At 44.8% G+C, this 23267-nt stretch overlaps 1 protein-coding gene across 2 annotated transcripts in view; it reads left to right on the forward strand.

The window, feature by feature from the left end:
• Nucleotides 1-23267, forward strand: part of VPS41 (VPS41 subunit of HOPS complex) — a 160037-nt gene that overhangs the window by 50606 nt on the left and 86164 nt on the right. For both annotated transcript variants that reach the window (XM_090050094.1, XM_090050095.1), the window contains exons 5-7: nt 2566-2640; nt 20875-20937; nt 22254-22319. In XM_090050094.1, the coding sequence (XP_089906220.1) occupies nt 2566-2640; nt 20875-20937; nt 22254-22319 (204 nt within the window). The remainder of the gene's footprint in view (nt 1-2565; nt 2641-20874; nt 20938-22253; nt 22320-23267) is intronic.

Here is a 23267-nt window from a genome sequence, read left to right on the forward strand (position 1 = left end):
CCCAGGGCTCGGTCCTCAGGCCCGCACTGTTCAACATCTTCATCAGTGACTTGGATGAGGGGGTAAAAAGCACCCTGTTCAAATTTGCTGATGACGCTAAGATGTGGGGGGATGCGGGCATGTTAGAAGGAAGGAATAAGCTACAATTGGACCTAGACAGGTTACAGGGGTGGGGGGACGAGAATAGGATAGGTTTCAACACTGACAAGTGCAAGGTGCTGCACCTGGGGAGGAAGAGCCAGCACCATACCAACAGGCTGGGGAACTCGCTTCTCGTCAGTACAGAGGCAGAAAAGGATCTTGGAGTCGTCATTGATAGGCAGGAAGTGTGGGGATGCAGTCAGGAAGGCCAACCTCACCTTGTCATGCATACACAGATGCATCTCAAGCAGGTCCAAGGAGGTGATCCTCCCCTTCTGTGTTGTACTGGTCAGGCCGCTGCTGGAGTACTGCATCCAGTTCTGGGCGCTGCACTTCAGGAGGGAAGTGGACAGCATGGAGAGGGTCCAGAGGAGGGCCACTTGCGTGATCAGGGTGCAGCAGGGCAGGCTTTATGAGGAGAGCCTATGGGACCTGAACCTGTTCAGCCTGCACAAGAGAAGGCTGAGGGGGGATCTAGTGGCCTGTTACAGACTAGTCCGAGGGGACCAGCAGGTATTGGGGGAGTCCCTGTTCCCCCGAGCACTATCAGGAGTGACTAGAAATAACGGTCACAAGCTGGCAGAGGGTAAATTCAGATTAGACCTCAAGAGGCACTACTTTACTGTCAGGGCGGCTAGGATCTGGAACCAAGATCCAAGCGAAGTGGTGCTGGCTCTTACCCTGGGGGTCTTTAAGACAAGGCTAGACAAACACCTTGCTGGGGTCATTTGACCCTAGTACTCTTTCCTGCCATGGTAGGGGATCAGACTTGATGATCTGCTCAGGTCCCTTCCGACCCTACTAACTATGAAACTATATAGCCTAACACAAGTCTAAATGAATAACTGGATTTAGAGGTGAATACTAATGTCTGAAGTTCCTCCAACCTATTGCCCATTATGCCCATAATGTATTGCATGTATCATCATATATGTAATGTGCAATATATTACTCATCACAGTGTATACGTATATAAATATTTATATATGTATACAATATACTTATATATGTTATGTACTATATGCATGTATATGTAATATATAGAGTATATACATGAATATGTGTGTATATGTAATATTCATATATAATGTGTATATATAATATTCATACACATATATACACATATGTGTATAAACAAGCAAAAAAGATTATAAACCCCTTTTTGTTCCCTCTGATCTTAGAGAACCTGGTCCTCTCACCCCATATTTTGAAATGCCTAAAATATATGGCAGAGGGCATTTTTCGTGGCTTAACTTCAGAATGACACTGAACTGTGGAAGGTGTAGGGAGCATTTCCTTGTGGCCATCGGGTACCCAGGTCAGTCCTGGTTTGCCTGCAGGTATGAAGGGGCAGCTGCAGGCTGCAACACCTGCATGCTTCCTCTTTTGCCAATATTTGCAGTGCTGGAATTACGTACTTATCCCTTCCCAGTAGTAGTGCAGTACAGTTCTTTTTGTTGGGTTTAGTATATTAGTAACAGTTACATGCATACATTTGTGTGCAGGGTATTTACATTTTCCTGATTAATCTGCAAAGTTTTTAAAGTTAAAATCTGTGTTTAGAACCTTAAGTGATAACAGAAAAATTATAGTAACTTCGATAATACAGGGGATAAAATCATTATTCAGGTGATCAGAATTTTTTCGTGGTCTATAGCATAGTCAGATATATTGAGATTATTCTTATAGTGTTAAATATCTTAGTTAAATACTCTTGTGCATACTTTTCAGTACTTGATATCAGGGCAACAATTTCTGTTAAGTTAAGGTAGTGTTAAGTGCTATGTAACTTTGTGGGTTACAGATAGAAGAAAACAATCATCTTAAAAGAGTAGTAGAGATAAAATTAGCAAAAATATTCTTGATGCCCTTCCCAGGAACTACCTTTTAACAGTAAGGTATAGGTTGTATAGTTATATGACTGTTGCTGAAATACTTTCTAACACTAACTTTTGAAGCTGCTGTTAAATATGGAAGTGAAAAGTTAGAACTAATTTTTCACAAGAAAATAATTGCCATATCCTTTTGGAACAACTCTGAAAAAATGTTATGCTGTTTTATTAATATTGTTTTCCAACATTTTTTAATAGAGTTTTACCTGTGAGAGCCTCATAATGAGAATGTAGTATACAGATTCAAACCTGTGAGTTAGAGAGAGGTATGGCATTTTACATACAGCTCCAAGTCCCTGGAATAGGTAATTAGGAAAAATGTCAGGTTTCTGGGTTAAGCATAACGGCTGGGAACAAAGGTCTATCTTAGCATTGTTACAGCAAGACCTTTTTTATTTTTCTTGAACTCATGCAGCTCAAACACTCAACCACTTTTTATTATTTAAATCTTGAGTGGGAAAAACAGGGTATTTGATCATTGATGCACCTTTTCTGAAAGTTTTATGTGCTTTTTTTTTTTTTATATATCTAGAGCCAAGTGAAGATAAATCAGATCAGCCTTGATGAAAGCGGAGAACATATGGGCATATGCTCAGAAGATGGCAAGGTACAACTGTAAACCATTTACATATTTTAAGAGATAGTATGCAGTGTTCATGATCTTAACTTTTAGATCCATGTGATATCTGTGCAGTGAATTCCCACACTTAACATCCATTTCATGAAATGGGCTCACTTCTGAATACTCATAATTAAAGTCAAATATATTTTGCACAAATGTGCCTTAGGAAAAGTAATTACAAGAATGTCAATAATGTAACTCGTATTAAGCTGATTAACAGCTGTGGCAGGAGGACATGTCACCTTAATCATTACTGCTATGCCAGTTATACTTCAGTGACTAGTCTGCTGCTCCTGCAAGACAGTAGTTTAATGCTTTTCTGCTATAAATCCACAAAATTGGATTTTGTGGGCATGATTCCTGTGGGCTGGTGGTTTTCATTTCCACACACGTTATGAATGTTTCTCTTGAATTATAGAATCTTTTGATAAGCAATCATAGTTTATCAGAAGAATAAAGTGTCTTACAACGGCTACGTTAAATAAATGTAAAATCAATATATGTACAGTTTCCTAAAAACTGGCACCTACTTCCTTGACTGAGGACATATATCATTTGTGCAGTGTATAACTAACAATTATCAGTGCTTCCCTGGAATGTTGAGCTGTGACATTTAGTGGTTTTGGTGATTGATTTTCCACTTATAAGAATGTCTTTTTTGTTTTTAAGTCGATGGCAGTCTTTTCTAATGTTGGTTTACAATGATAAAATTCTAATGCACAGGGTGTATTAAAGCTTCTTTTCAAAATAGTGCCCTTAGTAGCAGACACGATGCATTAAAAATCACTTCTCAACATCCGTCTGACTTTCTGAGTAGAACATGGTTTTTACTAAATCAGATTTTGGGGGTTGTGTGCCCCCCTTCCCCCCCAGTCCAACTCCATTATCTGTTAAAGTCTACTAAATTTAAACTAGTTCTGGGTCTTGCAGTAAGAAAAAGAGGAAACAAACTTGTTTTCATTATACATATTAATTTTTGCTCAACATTCATGGAGCCAGTTTATGTAGCCAAGGTTTTTGTTTCTCAAAGATATCTTGATGTCAGTATCTTGACATCATAATTGGGAAACTAGTGCCCATCAAAGAGGTTGTAGAATTTTATAACCTGTGAGAAACTGGGAAGAGTAACATAATTGTCTAAGCAAGATAAGAGAAGGGTTAGTAATTGTGTAGGGTAATCAAAAACATCAAGTTGGTGATGAGTTTGCAAGTATTTGAAAAGAAGGTAAAGAATGCTCCATGTAAGGTTTCCTTCAGTGTGGTGGTGGACTACAGAATTGAGCCATCATTATTAGAAATTTATTTCAAGTCATGAAAATGCAGTCCACTAGATTTGAATTAAATAATGAACATTTGATTTTAGGATTTTGCATAATGCACAGATTGGGCACAGATTTATAGTGTAAATGTTAGACAACTGTAGACTATAAATTATAGAGGGATGTCAGACTATAGCCTTAATGAGAGGGCGGAGCCAGTCCAGGTCCAGCAGGATATAAAAGGGGACTCTTTAGGTGACTTCCTGCAAACAGGGTAAGCAGTTTGCAGGCAGTTGCTGGGGGCAAGAAAATGAAGGGAGAGAGAAGCCCTGCACCAGATCCTGCCGAGGGAAGGTAAGTGATCCAGCTGCCTGTGCCTTTGGTTTGCTAAGTGTTTGTGAGGTGGGCTGTGTGTGTTTGGGGGATGTGCTCTGAGAAGCTGGGAGTAATGGCTGACTGCTGAGTGATTGCTTCCTGGGCCTAACAGAAGCCCTAACAAGGGAGGGGAGCCAATCCAGGCCCAGTAGGTATAAAAGAAGACTCCCTAGACTATCCGGGAGCCAGCAAATAGGGTCTGCAAACAAGTTAAGCAGTTTGCCGGCAATTCAAAGGGCAGTTCCTAGGCTGGTTTGTGGCCCCCCCCCCACCTTTTCGGAGCCCTGATCCGAGATGTCATGGAGGGACTACTGAGGCTCATCCGGCCTTCTGTCTACTACCCCATGCTGCTTATCCATGTGGTCACCAATGATGCGGCCAGTGGAGACCCTGAGCAAGTCGGAAGTGACTACAGGGCTCTGGGTGCAAGGGTGAAGGGGGTCTGGAGCTCAGGTTGTGTTGCCGTTGATTCTTTCATCAAGGCAAAGGGCCCAAGGCAGGAGCAGGTGCATCTTTCAGATCAGCACTTGACTGTGCAGGTGGTGGCACCAGCAAGGTTTTGGCTTTCTTGACCATGGGATCTTTTTCCAAGAAGAAGGATTGCTGGGAAGAGATGGGATCCACCTGTTGAAGAAAAGCATCTTTGCCGGCAGGCTCACTAACCTAGTGAGGAGGGCTTTAAATTAGGTTTGCTGGGGGATAGAGACCAAAGCCCAGAGGTGAGGTGGGGAAGTGGGAGACCTGGAGGAAGAGTGAGCAGGGGAGGTGCTCTCAGACTTTTTCAGAAATCAGGATGATCAACTAGTTACCTCAGGTGCCTGTACATAAATGCATGGAGCCTGCAAAACAAGCAGGAAGAATTGGAAGTACTTGCACAGTCACAGAACTAGGATGTAACTGGAATAACAGAGACTTGGAGAGAGAGGCAGTGAGCTGCTGGGAAGAGATGGCCTCCACCTCTCTCCCCTGGGGAGGAGGCTCGTCTCAGCCAGGCTGGCTGACCTGCTCCACCGGGCTTTAAACTAAGCCCGCTGGGGGATGGGGGGACTACTGCCCCTGCTGGCCCGCTGAACGGCCCTTGCAAAGCCAGCAGACCAAGGCACTTAAGGGGGCACTTAAGGGAGCCCATCCCTGCCCCAGCCCTGGCACAATCTGTGGGCAAGGCAAGACCCCCCAAGGGCACACTTGCCTGCCTGTACACTAATGCCAGGAGCCTGGGCAACAAGCAGGACGAGCTCGTCCTCCTACTCAGTGCAAAGAAATATGATGTCATTGGGATAACGGAGACCTGGTGGGACTTCACCCATGACTGGACCACGGGTATAGAGGGCTATACCCTGTACAGGAGGGATCGTGTTGACAAAAGGTGTAGCTCTCTATGTGAAGGAAAGCTACATGTCCCTGGAAGCTGATGTTGGCGACTGGCACGGACAGCTAGAGACCCTCTGGGTAAAAATTCGTGGGGAATTCGGCACAGGGGACACAACGATCGGAGTCTACTACAGACCTCCCACTCAAAGTCCTGAGCTTGACCAGGAGTTCGCCCGGGAACTGACTGAGGCCGCTTGCTCCAGGACCTTGGTTGTCATGGGTGACTTCAATTACCCGGACATCTCGTGGGAAGATTACTCAGCTAAATCTGAGCGGGCGCAAAGCTTTCTCTCGTGCGTGGATGACCTCTACCTGACTCAAGAAGTCTGTGGGCCAACGAGAGGCAAAGCGCTGCTTGACCTGGTACTGGCTACGGGGGACGACCTAATGGGTGACCTAGTGATCGATGGGAAGTTGGGTGACAGCGACCACGAGCTGATCACCTTCACCATCCGCCATAAAGCTGGCAAGTCAGTCAGCAACACAGAAGTCCTTGACTTCAGAAAAGCCGACTTTGACAAGCTCAAGAGGCTAGTCAGTCAGGCCCTCAGGGACTATGACCCCAGGGAGATGGGAGTTCAAGAAGAGTGGTTGCTTCTCAAGGAAGCGATCCTCAGTGCAAAAGCTAAATCTATTCCAACACGAAGGAAAGGCAGCAAGAAGGCACAGCAGCCCCCCTGGCTCTCCAGAGACCTAGCGGACCTCCTGTGGCTAAAAAGGAAAGCCTACAAAGGATGGAGGACGGGATTCACCTCCAAGGAGGATTACTCCGCGCTGGTCCGGTCCTACAGGGACCAAAGCAGGAAAGCCAAGGCTCCAACTGAACTCCAACTAGCTTCAGGCATCAAGGACAACAAAAAGTCCTTTTTCAGATATGTGGGGAGCCAGAGGAAAAGCAAGGCCAACGTTGGACCCCTGCTAAACCAGATGGGGCAACTGACAACTGACGCCCAGGAAAAAGCCAACCTATTAAATAGGTACTTTGCATCAGTCTTTCATCAGTCACATGGGATGCCCATGCCTGCTATGGGACAGGGAGATCCGGGTGAGGGGGATCCCCTACCCTCCATCAATGCTGACCTCGTGAAGGAACACCTTGAGAAGCTGGATACCTTCAAGTCAGCTGGCCCTGACAATCTGCACCCCAGGGTACTCAAGGAGCTGGCGAGCGTCATAGCCCAGCCCCTGGCACGGATCTTTGAAAACTCCTGGCGCTCTGGTGTAGTGCCCGAAGACTGGAAGAAGGCCAATGTGGTGCCGATCTTCAAGAAAGGGAGGAGAGTGGATCTGGCTAACTACAGGCCCATTAGCCTGACTTCTGTCCTGGGGAAGATCTTAGAAAAGTTTATTAAGGAGGCCATCCTTGAGGGACTGGCCCTGGCTAACATTCTAAGGGACAGCCAGCACAGGTTTGTTGCGGGTAGGTCTTGTTTGACCAATCTCATTTCCTTCTCTGACCAGGTGACCTATCACCTGGACAAGGGAGAAGAGATTGATGTCATATATCTTGACTTCAAAAAAGCTTTTGATCTGGTATCCCATGATCATCTCTTGGCCAGACTGCCCAGTTGTGGCCTTGGCTCCACCACGATCTGCTGGCTGGGAAACTGGCTTCATGGTCGGACCCAGAGGGTTGTTATTGATGGCAGTCACTCATCATGGTGCCCTGTGACCAGTGGGGTCCCTCAAGGCTCTGTCCTGGGACCCATACTGTTCAACATCTTCATTAATGATGTGGACATTGGAGTCAGGAGTGGACTGGCCAAGTTTGCCGATGACACCAAACTTTGGGGCAAAGCATCCACGCCAGAAGATAAGCGGGTGATCCAGGCTGACCTGGACAAGCTCAGCAAATGGGCAGACGAGAACCTGATGGTGTTTAACACCAAAAAATGCAAGGTTCTCCACCTTGGGAGGAAAAACCTGCAGCACCCTTATAGGCTCGGCAGTGCTACATTGGTTAGCACTACAGAAGAAAGAGACTTGGGGGTCATCATTGACCACAAGATGAACATGAGCCTGCAATGCGATGCTGCGGCTAGTAAAGCGACCAAAACGCTGGCGTGCATCCATAGATGCTTCTCGAGCAAATCCCGGGATGTCATTCTCCCCTTGTACTCGGCCTTGGTGAGGCCACAACTGGAGTACTGCGTCCAGTTTTGGGCTCCACAATTGAAAAAGGATGTGGAGAAGCTTGAGAGAGTCCAGAGGAGAGCCACGCGCATGATCAGAGGTCAGGAAAACAGATCTTACGATGACAGGCTGAGAGCCACGGGACTCTTTAGCCTGGAAAAGCGCAGGCTCAGGGGTGATCTGATGGCCACTTATAAGTTTATCAGGGGTGACCACCAGGATGGGGATGACGAGGTCAAATGGTCACAAACTCCTGCAAGACCGTTTCAGGCTGGACATAAGGAAGAATTTCTTTACTGTCCAAGCCCCCAAGGTCTGGAACAGTCTGCCAGCGGAGGTGGTTCAAGCACCTACATTGAACACCTTCAAGAGTAAATTGGATGCTTATCTTGCTGGGATCCTATGACCCCAGCTGACTTCCTGCCCTTTGGGCAGGGGGCTGGACTCGATGATCTCCCGAGGTCCCTTCCAGCCCTAATGTCTATGAATCTATGAATAGTTCGCATGAGTGGAGCACTGCCATGGATGTGTACAAATAAACACTATCATGTTCAGGAAGGACAGGCAGGGTAGAAGAGGAGGAGGAGTTGCACTTCATGTAAAAGAGCTATATGATTGCTCAGAGCTCCAGGATGAAATGGGAGATAAGCCTGTTGAGAGCCTCTGGGTCAGGGTCAGAGCAGAAACAAAGGTGATGTCATGGTGGGAGTCTGTTATAGACCACCAGACCAGGAGGAAGTGGTGGATGAGGCTTTCTTCAGACATCTTTCAGAAGTTTCCTGATTCATAGATTCATAGATGCTAGGGTCGGAAGGGACCTCAATAGATCATCGAGTCCAACCCCCTGCATAAGCAGGAAAGAGTGCTGGGCCTACATTACCCCAGCTAGATACACATCTAACCTTCGCTTGAAGACCCCCAGGGTAGGGGAGAGCACCACCTCCCTTGGGAGCCCGTTCCAGACCTTGGCCACTCGAACTGTGAAGAAGTTCCTCCTAATATCCAATCTAAATCTGCTCTCTTCTAGCTTGTGGCCATTATTTCTTGTAACCCCCGGGGGGGCCTTGGTGAATAAATTCTCACCAATTCCCTTCTGTGCCCCCCGATGAACTTATAGGCAGCCACCAGGTCACCTCTCAACCTTCTCTTGCGGAGGCTGAAAAGGTCCAGTTTCTCTAGTCTCTCCTCATAGGGCTTGGCCTGCAGGCCCTTAACCATACGAGTGGCCCTTCTCTGGACCCTCTCCAGATTATCCGCATCCTTCGTGAAGTGCGGCGCCCAGAATCGCACGCAGTACTCCAGCTGCGGTCTGACCAGCGCCCGATAGAGGGGAAGTATCACCTCCTTGGACCTATTTGTCATGCATCTGCTGATGCACGATAAAGTGCCATTGGCTTTTCTGATGGTTTCGTCACACTGCCGACTCATGTTCATCTTGGAGTCCACTAGGACTCCAAGATCCCTTTCCACTTCCGTGCCACCCAGCAGGTCATTTCCTAGGCTGTAGGTGTGCTGGACATTTTTCCTCCCTAGATGCAGCACTTTGCATTTCTCCTTGTTGAACTGCATTCTGTTGTTTTCTGCCCACTTGTCTAACCTGTCCAGGTCTGCTTGCAGCTGTTCCCTGCCCTCCGGCGTGTCCACTTCGCCCCATAGCTTAGTGTCATCTGCAAACTTGGACAGAGTACATTTCACTCCCTCATCCAAGTCACTGATGAAGACCATTAAAGAGTATCGGTCCAAGGACCGAGCCTTGCGGGACCCCACTGCCCACACCCCTCCAGGTCGAAACCGACCCATCCACCACGACTCTCTGGGTGCGACCCTCCAGCCAATTCTCCACCCACTGGACTGTGCAGTCATCCAAGTCACAGCCCCTTAACTTGTTCACCAGTATGGGGTGCGATACCGTATCAGAGGCCTTCCTGAAGTCCAAGTATACGACATCCACCCGTCCTGTGTCGAGGCGTTTTGTAACCTGGTCATAAAAAGAGACTAGATTGGTCAGGCATGATCTGCCTGCCACGAACCCATGCTGGTTTCCCCTCAGCATAACTTGCCCTGCCGGGCTCTCACAAATGTGAGCCTTGATAATTTTTTCAAAGACTTTGCCAAGGATGGAGGTGAGACTAACTGGCCTATAGTTGCCCAGGTCCTCCTTCCTCCCCTTCTTGAAAATGGGATCCCAAGCCCTGGTTCTCATAAGGGACTTCAATCACCTTGACATCTGCTGGGAGGGCAGTACAGCAGTGTGCAAGCAATCGAGGGAGTTTTTGGAGAGTATGGGGGGACAACTTCCTGGTGCAAGTGCTGGAGCGGCCACCTAGAGGCTGTGCTACTCTTGACCTGCTGCTCACAAACAGGGAAGAATTGGTGGGGAATGTAGAAGTGGATGGCAACTTGGGCAGCAGTAACCACGGAATGATTGAGTTCAGGATCCTGAGGAAAAGAAGGATGGACAGCAGCAGAGTCCCTGGACTCTGGACTTCAGAAAAGCAGACTTCAACTCATTCAGGGAACTCATGGGCAAGATCTCCTCAGAAGCCAGTCTGAGGGGGAGAGGAGTCCAGGAGAGCTGGGTGTATTTTATGGAAGTCCTAGTGAGAGTGCAGGAACCAAACCATCCCAATGTTCAGGAAGACTAGCAAGTATGGCATCAGACCAGTTTGGCTTAGCAAGGAACTCTTCAGTAAACTAAATCACAAAAAGGAAGCTTATAAGAAGTGGAGACTTGGACACAACTAGGGAAGAATATAAGAGCATTGCTCGTCCATGCAGGGATGAAGTCAGGAAGGCCAGAATGCAATTGAAGTTAGCAAGGGATATGGAGGGTAACAAGAAGGGTTAGTACAAATATCTAAGTAGCAAGAGGAGAATCGGGGAAAGTCTTGGTCCCTTACTGAATGGGGGAGGCAACCTTGTGACAGAGGATGCAGAAAAGGGTGAAGCACTCAATACCTTTTTTCCTTCATTATTCACAGGCAAGGTCATCTCCCAGACTACTGCACCAGGCAGAACAGTCTGGGAAAGAGGTGAGCAGCCCTCAGTGGTGAAAGAACAAGTTAGGGACGACTTGGAAAAGCTGAACATGTATATGTCCATAGGGCCGGATGCAATGAAATCGAGGGTGTTGAGGGAGCTGGTTAATGTGATTGCAGAGCCATTGGCTATCATCTTTGAAAACTCATGTCAGTCAGGAGAGGTCCCAGATGATTGAATAAGGGCAAACATAGTGCCCATATTTAAGAAAGGGAAGAAGGAGGGTCCAGGGAACTACAGACCAGTCAGCCTCACCTCAGTCCCCAGAAAAATCATGGAGCAGATCCTCAAGGAATCCATTTCTTAATCACTTGGAGGAGAAAAGGGTGATTAGGGACAATCAGCATGGATTCACCAAGGGCAAGTCATGCCTGATCAAGCTGATTGCCTTCTAGGATAAGATGACTGACCTAAGCCTAAGCACTGGCACTGTGGATGTGGGGAGACCAGTGGGCTAGATGAATGGGACTGTAAGGTGGCTAGAAAACTGGCTTGGGCATTAGGCTCAGAGAGTAGTAATCAATGGCTCGATTTCTAGTTGGCAGCCAGGATCAAGGGGAGTTGATCGTGGGGCTGGTTTTGTTCACTTTCTTCATCAACAACCTGGAAGATCGTGTAGAGTGCACCCTCAGCAAGTTTGCAGATGACACCAAGCTGGGAGTAGTAGTAGATATGCAGGAGGGTGGTGCTAGGATTCAGAGTGACCCAGACAAATTGGAGGATTGGGCCAAAAGAAGTCTCATGAGATTCAACAAGGACAAGTGCAAAGTCCTGCACTTAGGACAGAACAATCCCATGCACCACTGCAGGCTGGGGACTGACTGGCTGGGCAGCAGCTCTGCAGAAATGGACCGTGGGTAGGTCCTGGGGCTGATTTTGTTCGATAGCTTCATCAGTGACCTGGGAGATGGCATAAAGTGCACCCTAAACAAGTTTGCAGGTTACACCAAGCTGGGGGGTGTAGTAGATAAGCTGGAGGATAGGGCTAGGATTCAGTGACCTAGACAAATTGGAGGATTGGGCCAAAAGAAATCTCCTGAAGTTCAGCAAGGAAATGTGTAAAGTCCTGCACTTAAGATGGAAGAATCCCATGCACCAGGGCAGGCTTGGGACCGCCTGGCTAAACAGCATCTTTCCAGAAAAGGACCTGGGGGTTGCAGTGGAAAATAAGCTGAATGTGAGCCCGCAGTGCAGTGCGCCCTTGTAGTCAAGAAGGCTAACAGCATCCTGGGCTGCAGTGGTTGGTGTGTTGCCAGTAGGTCAGGGGAAGTGATTATTCTCCTCTATTCAGCAGTGGTGAGGCCACATATGGAGTAGTGTGTTCAGTTTTGGGGCCCCCACTACAGAAAGGATGTGGACAAACTGGGGAGAGTCCAGCAGAGGGTGCCACAAATGATGAGGGGGATGAGGGACATGACTTAGGCTGAGGGAACTGGGCTTATTTAGTCTAGAGAAGAGGAGACTGAGAGGCGACTTAATAGCAGCCTTCAACTACCTGAAGGGGGGTTCAAAAGAGGATGGAGCTGGACTGTTTTCAGTGGTGGCAGATGACAGAACAAGGAGCAATGGTCTTAAGTTGCAGCAAGGGAAGCTTAGGTTAGATATTAAGAAGAATTTTCTCACTAGGAGGGTAGTAAATACTGGATCAGGTTACCCAGAGAGGGGGTGGAAGCTCCATCCTTAGAGGTTTTCAAAACCCAGCTAGACAAAATCTTGTCTGGGATGATCTAGTTAGGGATGGTCCTGTTTCAAGCAGGGGGTTGGACTGAGGTTCCTTCCAACCCTAACTTTCTGTGATTCTATAAAAACAAGTTTTATTTCTGATGTGTAGTGTAATACATTCCTTTAGAAAGCATATTTTATGTTTTACTGGGGTTGGGGGGGTGGGTAATAGTTCTGCTGGGTCAAGTTTTTGTTCCTGTTACTTCAGATGGTCAAACTAGGTGCCCTAATGCATAAGGGAGCGTGACCTCTTCCAAAATCCAGAGCTGCTCTGGCTCCCTTCTACTTAAGGTTGAAGTTCAAGTGCAGTATTCAGTACTTTTTGTGCAGACCAGGAGCATTACCGTCTCCTCATGCTGAGCAGGTAAAAGTTCATCTGGAGACTTCAAAGAATTGGATGTTTCCAACGTCTTTGAGCTTACCTCAAAAGTGGTGCTGATCTACAAAAGAATCAGCAGGAAATATTGGGAGAATGCAACCAGAATTCAGTGCGTGCAGGGGGTGCAGAAAGCAAAGATACATATATATCCAACCTGCTTTGTCTCTCTCTCTTTTTTTAAGCACTTTTACTTACATTAACAGGCAGTGTTATGTTAAGTCAGGAACTGTATTTTCCATTTTGTTTATGTAGCTTCCACCCAAAATGGTTGCTGTAGTGTTTGTAAATCTGCATAAAATTTCTGGGCAGGGAGAGTCTTTAAGGCTCTGATTGTCCACTGTATTAAGGTCTGGACCTCAGGCAGATGTACACTGGGGTTATTTACATGAGTTTTGTACACCAGTGTATATTTTGAAGCAGAATGACAGTTATATCCTGGGGTAGGCTGCAGGCAATGGCAGCTATTAAAGTGCCTTAGCAGTAGATGGCGGGGAATGAGTAATGGTGGTTGATGTTCCTCGAGCATATTGTTCTCTTGAAGTAAACTGTAGACATGTACGATCACCTACAGAGGTAACCCCAGATTCTACTTTTTGGGGGTGGGAATGCAAAAATAGCTGCTGCAGTGGACTGGTGCTTGGATCACCTGTACTGGCAACATAGCAGCTGGCTTTGCCCGGGGTGCAGATCCTTACTCACATTTGCTTATTTCTTCACAGTGCAAGTCTTTGCAGGATGATCACTGAAAGTAGAGGCAGCCTGTCACGGATTCCCAGAGGAGTGCTTACTTGAGGCCCTGGTCTTGTCTGGTCTTTTTTGAGTACCCCCTGCAGCCAGCCTAGGCATGGCTTCTAGAGTGGGGAAGACCCCTGACTCCTTCCAGCTCTGGGGCCCTGGCCATTCAGTCCCTGGTCCTCCCTGGCTATCTACAACTCTGCTTCTAGAGCTAACCATTCAGCTCCAGAAGAGGAATTTTCTCTCTTCAAAGGAGAAAGGTGCTCACCTCAAAGTCCCAAGCAGTAAAGCAAGACCACTCTTTTTCAATAAAAGCATTTAGTGAGGCACAAAGGCCATGCAGCAAGAAGCCCCTGCTACCTCCAAAGGGTTAAGGAGTCCCTCTGTTCCCAAGCCAGTTTGGAGAAGCCTTAGCATCCCAAAGTTAGCTCATCTGTTTTCTCTCCCATTTGTACAGCCTGGAATACTCCATAGCAATTTAGCTGTGGACTAAAGTTCCTTTACTTCGGACTTCCAGCCCCAGGTGGACACCTTGTTTTTCAGTCTGCTCTATCTATTGTTTAAAGTGCATGGTTTTGGAAACCAATTGATCTCTGCCAGCTACACTAGATCAATTGTCTACAGCCAAAGTCTATTTACAATCCCATCTCCATACCGCCAACCATGGCTAGATCCATTGTCTGCAGCCATGCTCTATTTACAACCCTATCTGCTCTGATCCCACTGACTAGAATACATACCTAAAGGACCTGGAGCAGAGCATCCTACAATAACAAAACAACCCCAAAACTGTAGCCACTCAAATCAACAAAGCCAGACTCAGACTTGCTCTCATCTGCTACAGTACCAACCCAGACAATGACAACAGAGCCCCCTTACAGCCCACAGCTTGAACACCATAGTCGCATCATTAAGGACCTCCACGCCTGTTCTGGAAAAGGATGACTATCTCAAAGTAGTTACCTGGGACAAAACTGGCCTGGCTTACAAGCAGCTCCAATCTCAATCACAACTCTAAAGCAGCAGGCTACCTAACTCCCATTCTCTCTGGGACTGTAAGGCCTTGCATCAAACACAGATGTCTGCTGTGCCCCAGCATCAATACAGACCACATCATTACAGGGCCAAATAAAACATGGATTATGACATCTGAGGTTCAGTTGCTTGCAACTCTACCAGTGTTATATATGCTGTCACCTGCTCACAGTGCCCCTCTGCTGTCTACTTTGGACAGTCAAGGCAATCCCTACATGAAAGAATGAATGAATACTGATTTGATATCATTTGCAGGAAGAAGTGCAGGGCTAACTTCCATGGACACTCCCATTGCTGACTTCAGAGTGGTCTCTGAGGCTTTAGGGAGTCAGCAGCAGTTCTTATTTATTGCTGTCTGACAGAAGCTCTAAGCATTGAGGCACTGAATGTCAGCACTTGGTCTGGCCTTTGAATTGTGTCTCAGTGGTCTAAAGGAGGGGGGAGGGATGGTAGGTCTTGGGGAGCTTCCATTCCTTCATACTCCTGCATAGGTTTATGTGTCAAAGGTCTTGGTATGATAGTCACAAGACTCTGTACAAGCAGATTCATCAGGTACCTGACCAGACCTCTTACATGTGTGCCATGATCCAGAGGATCAACGGTTGCCTACTTTGGTTGCCTCTCCCAGTACTGCCCCCCTACTTCCTTCTCCCTTGAAAATTTCTCTCTCCTTGTATTCTGTTTTGTGCACATACATTCACAGCATCTGATAAAGTGAGCTTCAGCCCACAAAAGGATGTGCTATAGAAATGCAGGCTACAACTTGAAACCATTGCTCCTTGTACTGTCATCTACCACTGCTGAGAACAGTCCAGCTCAGGGGTGGCCAAAATGGCAGACCCGGCCAGTGGCCAAACTCCATTTCCCAGCAGCCCCTGCTGGTGGTGCTGCAGCCAGTTTTTATGGAGACCCCAGGAGCGGTGGTCCTGTGTCAGTGTGGGGCCAGGGTTTCCATAGCGACTGGCCCCAGCAGTGCTGGCAGGGCACATAGCTGGGCAGGGAGCTGCTCCAAGGCTGGGATTTTGCAGCAGTGACTGTGGTCCAAGAGATGGGCAGGGACATGCAAGCAGTGGATCATGGCTCTGCCCCAGCTCCGGACCGTGCTGTCCCACTGCAAGATCCCAGTCCTGGCCTTGGAGCAGCTCCCCACCCAGCTGCGCATGCTGCCAGTACTACTGGGGCTGGTTTGCATAGATACCCTGGCCTAGCATTGTCACAGCACTGCCCTGATTGGGGTCTCCATGGAGACTGCAGCAATGTGGGCAGGGGCTGCTGGGAAATGGAGTCTGCCATGGACCCTATCCAGCCCATGGGCCAGACTTTGCGCATCCCTAGCTCTATAGTCTTTGGAATCACCGTTCAGATGGTGAAAGGCTGCTATCAAATCTCCCCTCAGTCTTCTTTTCTGCAGACTAAATAAGCTCAATTCCCTCAGCCCTTCCTCAGAAGCCATGTGCCCCAGCCCCCGCCACCATTTTGGTTGTTCCCCTCCACCCCTGCTGGACTCTCTGTAACTTGCCCTTTCTGTAATAGGGGACCTAAACTGGACACAGTACTCCAGTTGCCAGTCCCATATAGAGGAGAATAATTACTTTCCTTGATTTGCTGACAGCACACTAACAGCAGCTCAGTAGGCTATTAGTCTTCTTGGCAACAAGCGTACACACTCTTGACTCGTATTTAGCTTATTGTCCACTGTAACCCCCAGGTCCTTTTCTGGAAAGATGCTGCTTAGCCAGGTGGTCCCAAGCGTGCATGGGATTCTTCCATCCTAAGTGCAGGACTTTTCACATGTCCTTGTTGAACCTCAGGAGATTTCTTTTGGCCCAATCCTCCAGTTTGTCTAGGTCACTGAATCCTAGCCCTATCCTCCAGCTAATCTACTACTCCCCCTATCTTGGTGTAATCTGCAAATTTGTTTAGGGTGCACTTTATGCCATCTCCCAGGTCACTGATGAAGCTATCGAACAAAACCAGCTCCACTTGATACCGGCTGCCAAGTAGACTTCAAGCCATTGATCACTGTCTGTTGAGTCTGATGATCCAGCCAGTTTTCTGCTCACCATACAGTCCATTCATCCAGCCCATACACCCTTAGCTTCCTTGCAAGAGTGGTATGGGAGACCGTATCAAAAGCCTTGCTAAAGTCAAGGTATATTGTGTCCATTGCTTTCCCCACATCCACAGAGTCAGTCATTTCATCATAGAAAGCAATCAGGTTGATCAGACATGACTTGTCCTTGATGAATCCATGCTGACTGTTCCTGATCACTTTTTTTCTCCTCCAAGTGCTTAAAAATGGATTCCTTGAGGACCTGCTCCATGATTTTTCTAGGGATCAAGATGAGGCTGACTGGTTTTTAGTTCCTTGGATCTTCCTTCTTCTCTTTCTTAAAGCTAGGCACTATATTTGCCCTTTTGTGCAAACCTATTAAAATAAGGCCTCAGCTAGGTTCCTGTAGCTGTCACTCTTACATTCATCCTTTACCACAAGTAAGACATTGGCAGGATGTTTTTGTAGAGCTCCATATCTTTCTTGTTGTTTTATAGGTAAAAAACACCTGTTGAGATTTGTAACTCTGTATACAGAGTTTATCAAAAGGAGAAATAATTTGGTTCTGTTAAATAAACATTGGATAAAAATAGATGATGCAGCTTTTTGAAGCACATATAGTGTCATGAGAATTTTCCGTGAACTGGTGTGGTTTTGTTGGGCTGCCCAAAAGACAGTTATTTGCATCACACACTGAGCAATTTTACCCTCAAACAGAAGTCAATTTACACAAAGAGAGAAGAAGGCAGTTCACCTTGGATGAAAATTAAGTGATGCAAACTGCTTTTTCTCTTGCTCTAAATTGCATAATTTATTACTGTTTCATTTTCCTCCTTTATTACTCCCACACTCTGTCATTGAATCAGCTTTTCTGACTGAGAGAGAGCACTTCCTCTGAATTGGTCAGGGGAAGAGAATAACAATTGACTTTCGTGAGAACCAAGAGAATAACAAAATACTCCGTGAGACTCCATTGCTAGATGTTGAAACCTGGAACGTGTTCGCTTAAAGAAACAGCAAAATCAGGAAGTCTTGACATGGTGCTCTGACCATTCTTTTTTACCCACTTTAACATAAGGTAACATTTATTGTAATAATTAAGGCCCAGAATAAGGCTGTAAAGTTGGAAGAGAGGTACTGCAAAAACTTAAATACAGAGGATTTGCAAAATGTAGGGACCTCCATTTTAGACTACCCAAAAAATGTGATAAACTAAATGGAGAAAGAAAATAGAACTAGATAAATCCAATATAGCGTTGTAATTTCAAAAGAATCACTTTCTCTCTGTAGAATAAAAGACATTAAGAAGTAATAAACTGATCTATAGGGTCCCCTGAGTAAACATGATGATAACTTACATTTTATGCGGTGTTGTTTTTTCCCTTTAGTTAACTGGATCCATTTTGCTTCCAAATTCTTAAAGAAATATAAATGTTGAAAACTTGTACTGTTACGTGCAGTGCAGTACTTTAATGGGAGAATTATCATTCTAGTTGCCATAGTTATTTCATCTATTGTTGATGTTAATTTTGATTTTTCACTTTTAAATATGAGAAGCTAGTGTACATGCATGGGTTTTAAATGGTTAGATTTCCTAAGTGAGTAAAAGATTTGTATCTTTTAACTTCTTCCTTTCCTCTGCCTCTTGATTATTTTGTTTCCTCTATTGCATGAAGTGCCATTCTCATTTGTCTCCCTTTTTCCAAGAAAACCCCAACAACCAAAAGATTTTGTTGGCTTAGAGACAGTTCAGTCTTATTTGTGTATAACCATATATTCAGTTATACCACATAATTGGAGCCCTGTGATGCTGTCTCACTGCATCTAGGTATTGATTTTCATTCCTCTGGAGTGGTAGGTTGGCCCAGGCTGGTACATGGAACACTCTATAAAGCGTGGTATAGACTGTATATCCACCAGTGAATAAGTCATGTTTGACCAAAGTTGGTAATAATATTTAGGAAATGTCCAAGAAATGAGCTGAGTAGGAAGAGATGAGGTGGCTGAAATGACATTAGTGTGACTGTCTTCTGGACATGCTGCCAAGCCAAATATGACTTTGCTTCTTAGTCAACTGCTGTTTCTGATTATATTCTTTTAAAGCCATCGGTGATTACCTAATGGCCAGTTTACTCCACATCTGTGTCTACAGCGGTGGTCTCCAACTTTTTAAAGTAGGAGATCACCTTTGACATTTAAAAGCAACCCAAGATCTTCTGTGTGCTGCCCCAGCTCTTTCCCCCTCCCCCCCCACAGTCCAGCAGGTAATCTGTGGGGAGGGAGTTGGGGGGGGTGAGATAAAATTATTTGGGGGCATGCCTCCCGAACAGGTAAGTCCCACCCAGCAGGGCCCCACTCACCCCTGCTCCTGCCTCTGTGGTACTGTCCCTAACTGTGGGGGCCTCTATCTAGCCCCCACTTTTTCCCTCCCCCACGGACTGATCTGCTGGGCTGGGGCACATGCGTGCATGCATGCAGGCACTCAGCCCTCCACCCCAGTCTCAGATGGACTCCAAGAGGCTCCAGGATCTGCTGGTGAATTGAGATCCACTGGTTGGTAACAGCTGGTCTCCAGGCACTCTGTAGAGTCCTCCATAATGTAGCATTCCAGTGAATCTTGCCATGGAGACACTGAACCAAATGTCCTTTGGCTTATTGCTGTTGACTTTCCTCTAGATACTATGTACTTCCCTTCCCTCTTTGTTTTATTTTTTTTCTACTGAAAGACTCATTGGGGATTGTAATAACTGTAGATAACAAAGCTGGAAAAGGCCTGTTAGATTAATTGTGTCCTACTGTGGGCAGAATGTAATTTGTTGACAGAATTTCCTTTCTCAAGGAAACTAGTTAGTGCCTCCGCTATTCCCTCTGATTTCCCTGCATAGCGTTACATATATGACCAATAATTCCTTTTTGTCCATTGACAATAGCATTTGAACTAAATAAACCTGGGTGTAGCTCGTTAATTGATAATCCAGAGTATAAATAAGTAAGTACTAGGGTTTAGAAGTGGGGTTCATGAACAGACCTGGAATTTCATTTTTAGTCTATGTAACCTTTTTTTTTAAGTCTAAATTTAATTAAAGTTTAAAAGAATCATCCTGTTGTACTAATTTGGGTTCTGAGCATCCTTTATATTCCTTTTGCTTGATACTGGGTCTCTTGAGTATACATGATGCTTGCTGGAAGCTGAGAAGAGAGTTCGTTACAATGTCTGGCTTTTACAGAGCCTCAAATGTCCCTCAACCACGAACATGTGCTGTTGGTCTGTCTGATGCTGCACTACTTTTCCAGGATTATAGCACTTGTAGGGACTTTTGTAAACTCTTTAAAAAAAAGTTTTCCATTGCCTCTCATTTATTCCATTCTAAATTGACCATCTGCATCTTTCCAGGAACAATTCTCACCTTCCATTTAAATTTAATTAGTGTTGAGAGAATTCTTCTGTTGCGTGTCTGTCTTTGCTCTATTCTTTAAAGCGCAGAAAACATTTATTGTGACCAAACCAGTCCCCATTTACAAACTTTTATTACACAGTAATTAAAAGGGGCAGGGAGGGGCTTCATACAATGATTTCTGTGTGTAAGGGAAAGAAGCTGAAATGTTTTTAGATGAAGTCAGGAAAAATCATGGTGCTTGGTTTTCATTCTACTTCTGCTTTATAACTCAGAATTTTTTTAAAATGTTAAGTATTATAAAAAAAAATCTTTGAAGTTTAACTGTGATAATTTTAAAAAAGAAGAAAAAAGGCAATTCCTTCTCAGAGAAGTTTTTAATATATGTTCCACTTAGTTTTATTAAGTTTATTCATCTCTAATCCAGATCAGTATCTGTTTAACAAAAGTGCTCAGCTCAGAGCATAGGGAACTCGTAGCGCTTGTAAAAACTTAATTGCCAGGAAGCACTCTTATACTGCTGAAAATGTTTCATAAGATACCTTAATGGATTTCAAGTAAGCCTAGGATAACTCTGAATTGTTACGTTTACTGCATTTTTAAAGTAAAGTGTGTGATCTCTTGCATTTATCTTCCAGTCATGAAGTGACATTATGTTCATTATTTCCCTTGTGAAATTTATTATTAGGTAATTTTGATTTGATTTTAAAAATACCTCTCTAGGTACAGGTGTGTGGATTGTATTCGGGAGAAGAATTTCATGAAACATTTGACTGTCCTATTAAAGTAAGTACTTTTAATTAATCCTTAATAAATTGCAGCATTTTTGTCTTTAATAACATAAGGATCATGCTGACTCCTATTCTGCAAAATAAAGTAATGCTTCTTCCCTGTGCTAATATTCAGATCACCTGAAAATGGTTTGCTGCGTTAGCATAAAAACTTCTGATCTGGTTACGTTGCGGGGAAAAGTTGATCTAGGTTTTGTAGAAAGTAGCACTGAGTTTTTCAAATACAAAAGGCAAAACATAAGGGGAAATTGTCAGCCATCTGCTGTTTTCTGTCTTAACTTATTCCTCTCTTCTTGTAAGTCTGTGATTATAAATTTTGAGGGTTCTGCTAGGTCAGTATTTGAATTGATTATAATCTTAAACTTACCCTGGGAGAAAGCAGTGGGTGGTGACATCACGATGGTGATGCACATTCTGTTGAGGGAAGAACTTAAATTACTGTTCTCTTAACTTCATCTGTGTAACTGGCTAGCCATCAGAAGCTAGCAGTCAGTGACATCACTAGATTGGGGCAATTAGGAGAAACTACCTTAGGTGCCAACTTGTTGGGGGGAGAAAAGGGGTGCAAAAGAAAATAGCTGCCACCATCAGCTGCTCAGTCATGATCATGCCAGCAGCATGGTGGCAACTGGATGTTGCCAGTGTCCCTGTGCCCTGAGTTCCTCATCGCATTATGCCGCTCCCAGCAATAGTAGGATTCTGTGAAGACCTAGGTATCCTCTCTGAGGCTAGGTATAGACATTCAGAAAGCCTGAGGTGGAATTAATCTAAGTTATGTGGTTTCCTGTAACTGCCATAGTTTAGATGGGTAGTGAACACATTCATCCTTTGGTGGAGGGGGGCGAATCTTGGACTGGGTTCTGACATTTTTAAACTGGTCTGCGTACTGAACTTCTGTTCTAGGTCTCTATAACAGAACTTCTGTCATGGGTATAGACCGGTTTCCTATCACTTATACCAGTAAAAGTGTAATGTCTGTACTGGGTCAGAAAGAGTTCTTGTAGGGGAAAAAAGGAAACCAACTGGTTTGATGTAAGGTTTTGTTTTGTGGAAAGAACAGTCATCACAATGTTGCTGACAGGTGTAGCTCAGAATAGCCCATTCACTGTTTAGAAGCTTCCCTGTAACTCTTAATAGGAAAATAACATTTTTATGTCTTGTCACCTAGTAGAAGGAATGTAGTTGTAATAATCTATATATGGCAATGTTTAGCTAATATGAAAGTTAAAACAGGTGGTGTTGTTGCAGTTGAAGTCCCTATAATGCTTAATAACTTCAACAGGAATTATTTTTCTCCCACATTAAATCCAGATTGTTGCAGTTCACCCTCAGTTTGTGAAATCCCCCTGCAAACAGTTTGTAACAGGTGGTAAAAAGGTAAGTTGTTATATCCTAAAAGGTAGGTCTGTCTTCCCTTCCTCTTTGAACAAAGTTTACAATTCAAATTAATAGATATATGTATCACTCACTCGCACACTCACTCACACACACACTCTCTCTCTCTCTCTCTCCCCCTGGGACTTCCATCTGCCCTTAAAATGAGGGCAAGAACAGAATTTTATCCATAGTGTTCTGTTCTAACATGCCTAGTATCTCCTGCCTTGATTTCTTCCCTGCCAAATGAATTAATTAAACTTAGGCAAAGGGGCAATTGATCCATTGTCCTTTAAGCCTTGTTTTGCCTTTCTGTTTCTTAGGCAAGAGTGTCCTCAGAACTTGACACCTTATTTGTAAAATCACAAATCACGATGGGGATTGACATGTAATTCTGTACTTGTAGTATTAACCCTCATTTCAGGCATTTTGGTCTTATTACATTCACATTATTTGTTTTTGAGTAGAATTAATTTTGATTCTCAACTTGCAGATAATGAAGTCTCAAGTAATAGTGCCCTCTACCTTTCTGATGCCTATTTTGGACAGAAAGCAGGGTAGATTTTCACATTAGAAACTAGATCCTAGAAGATGCATAGCATCTGATGATGAGCCACTGCTTACAAAAGTTTAGGCATCTCTGATTTAGTCTGTAAGGTGCATATCTATTCTGCCTTCCTTATGACTTCAGATTAATGTGGCTAACTATTCTCTGCTCATGTAATTTTGGGGTCAAACAAAAAAACCCCAAGAAAATGCAATTTTATTATAATCATTTAATTTTTTAACACATTATTGGGACCCTTTTGAAATTAGAAATGAATATTCATAGTTCTAGATGCACTGAGCCAAATGCATTGAATTTGCCTTGCATTCAGAAAGCATGAACTAGTAATCCTGCTGTTTTTTATCAGTAGTACAACTTATTACCAATAGTAATTATTTATTTAT

This window comes from Crocodylus siamensis, chromosome 5 (genome assembly GCF_052110815.1).
Source record: "Crocodylus siamensis isolate JL-2025a chromosome 5, ASM5211081v1, whole genome shotgun sequence".
Classification (NCBI taxonomy): domain Eukaryota; kingdom Metazoa; phylum Chordata; order Crocodylia; family Crocodylidae; genus Crocodylus; species Crocodylus siamensis.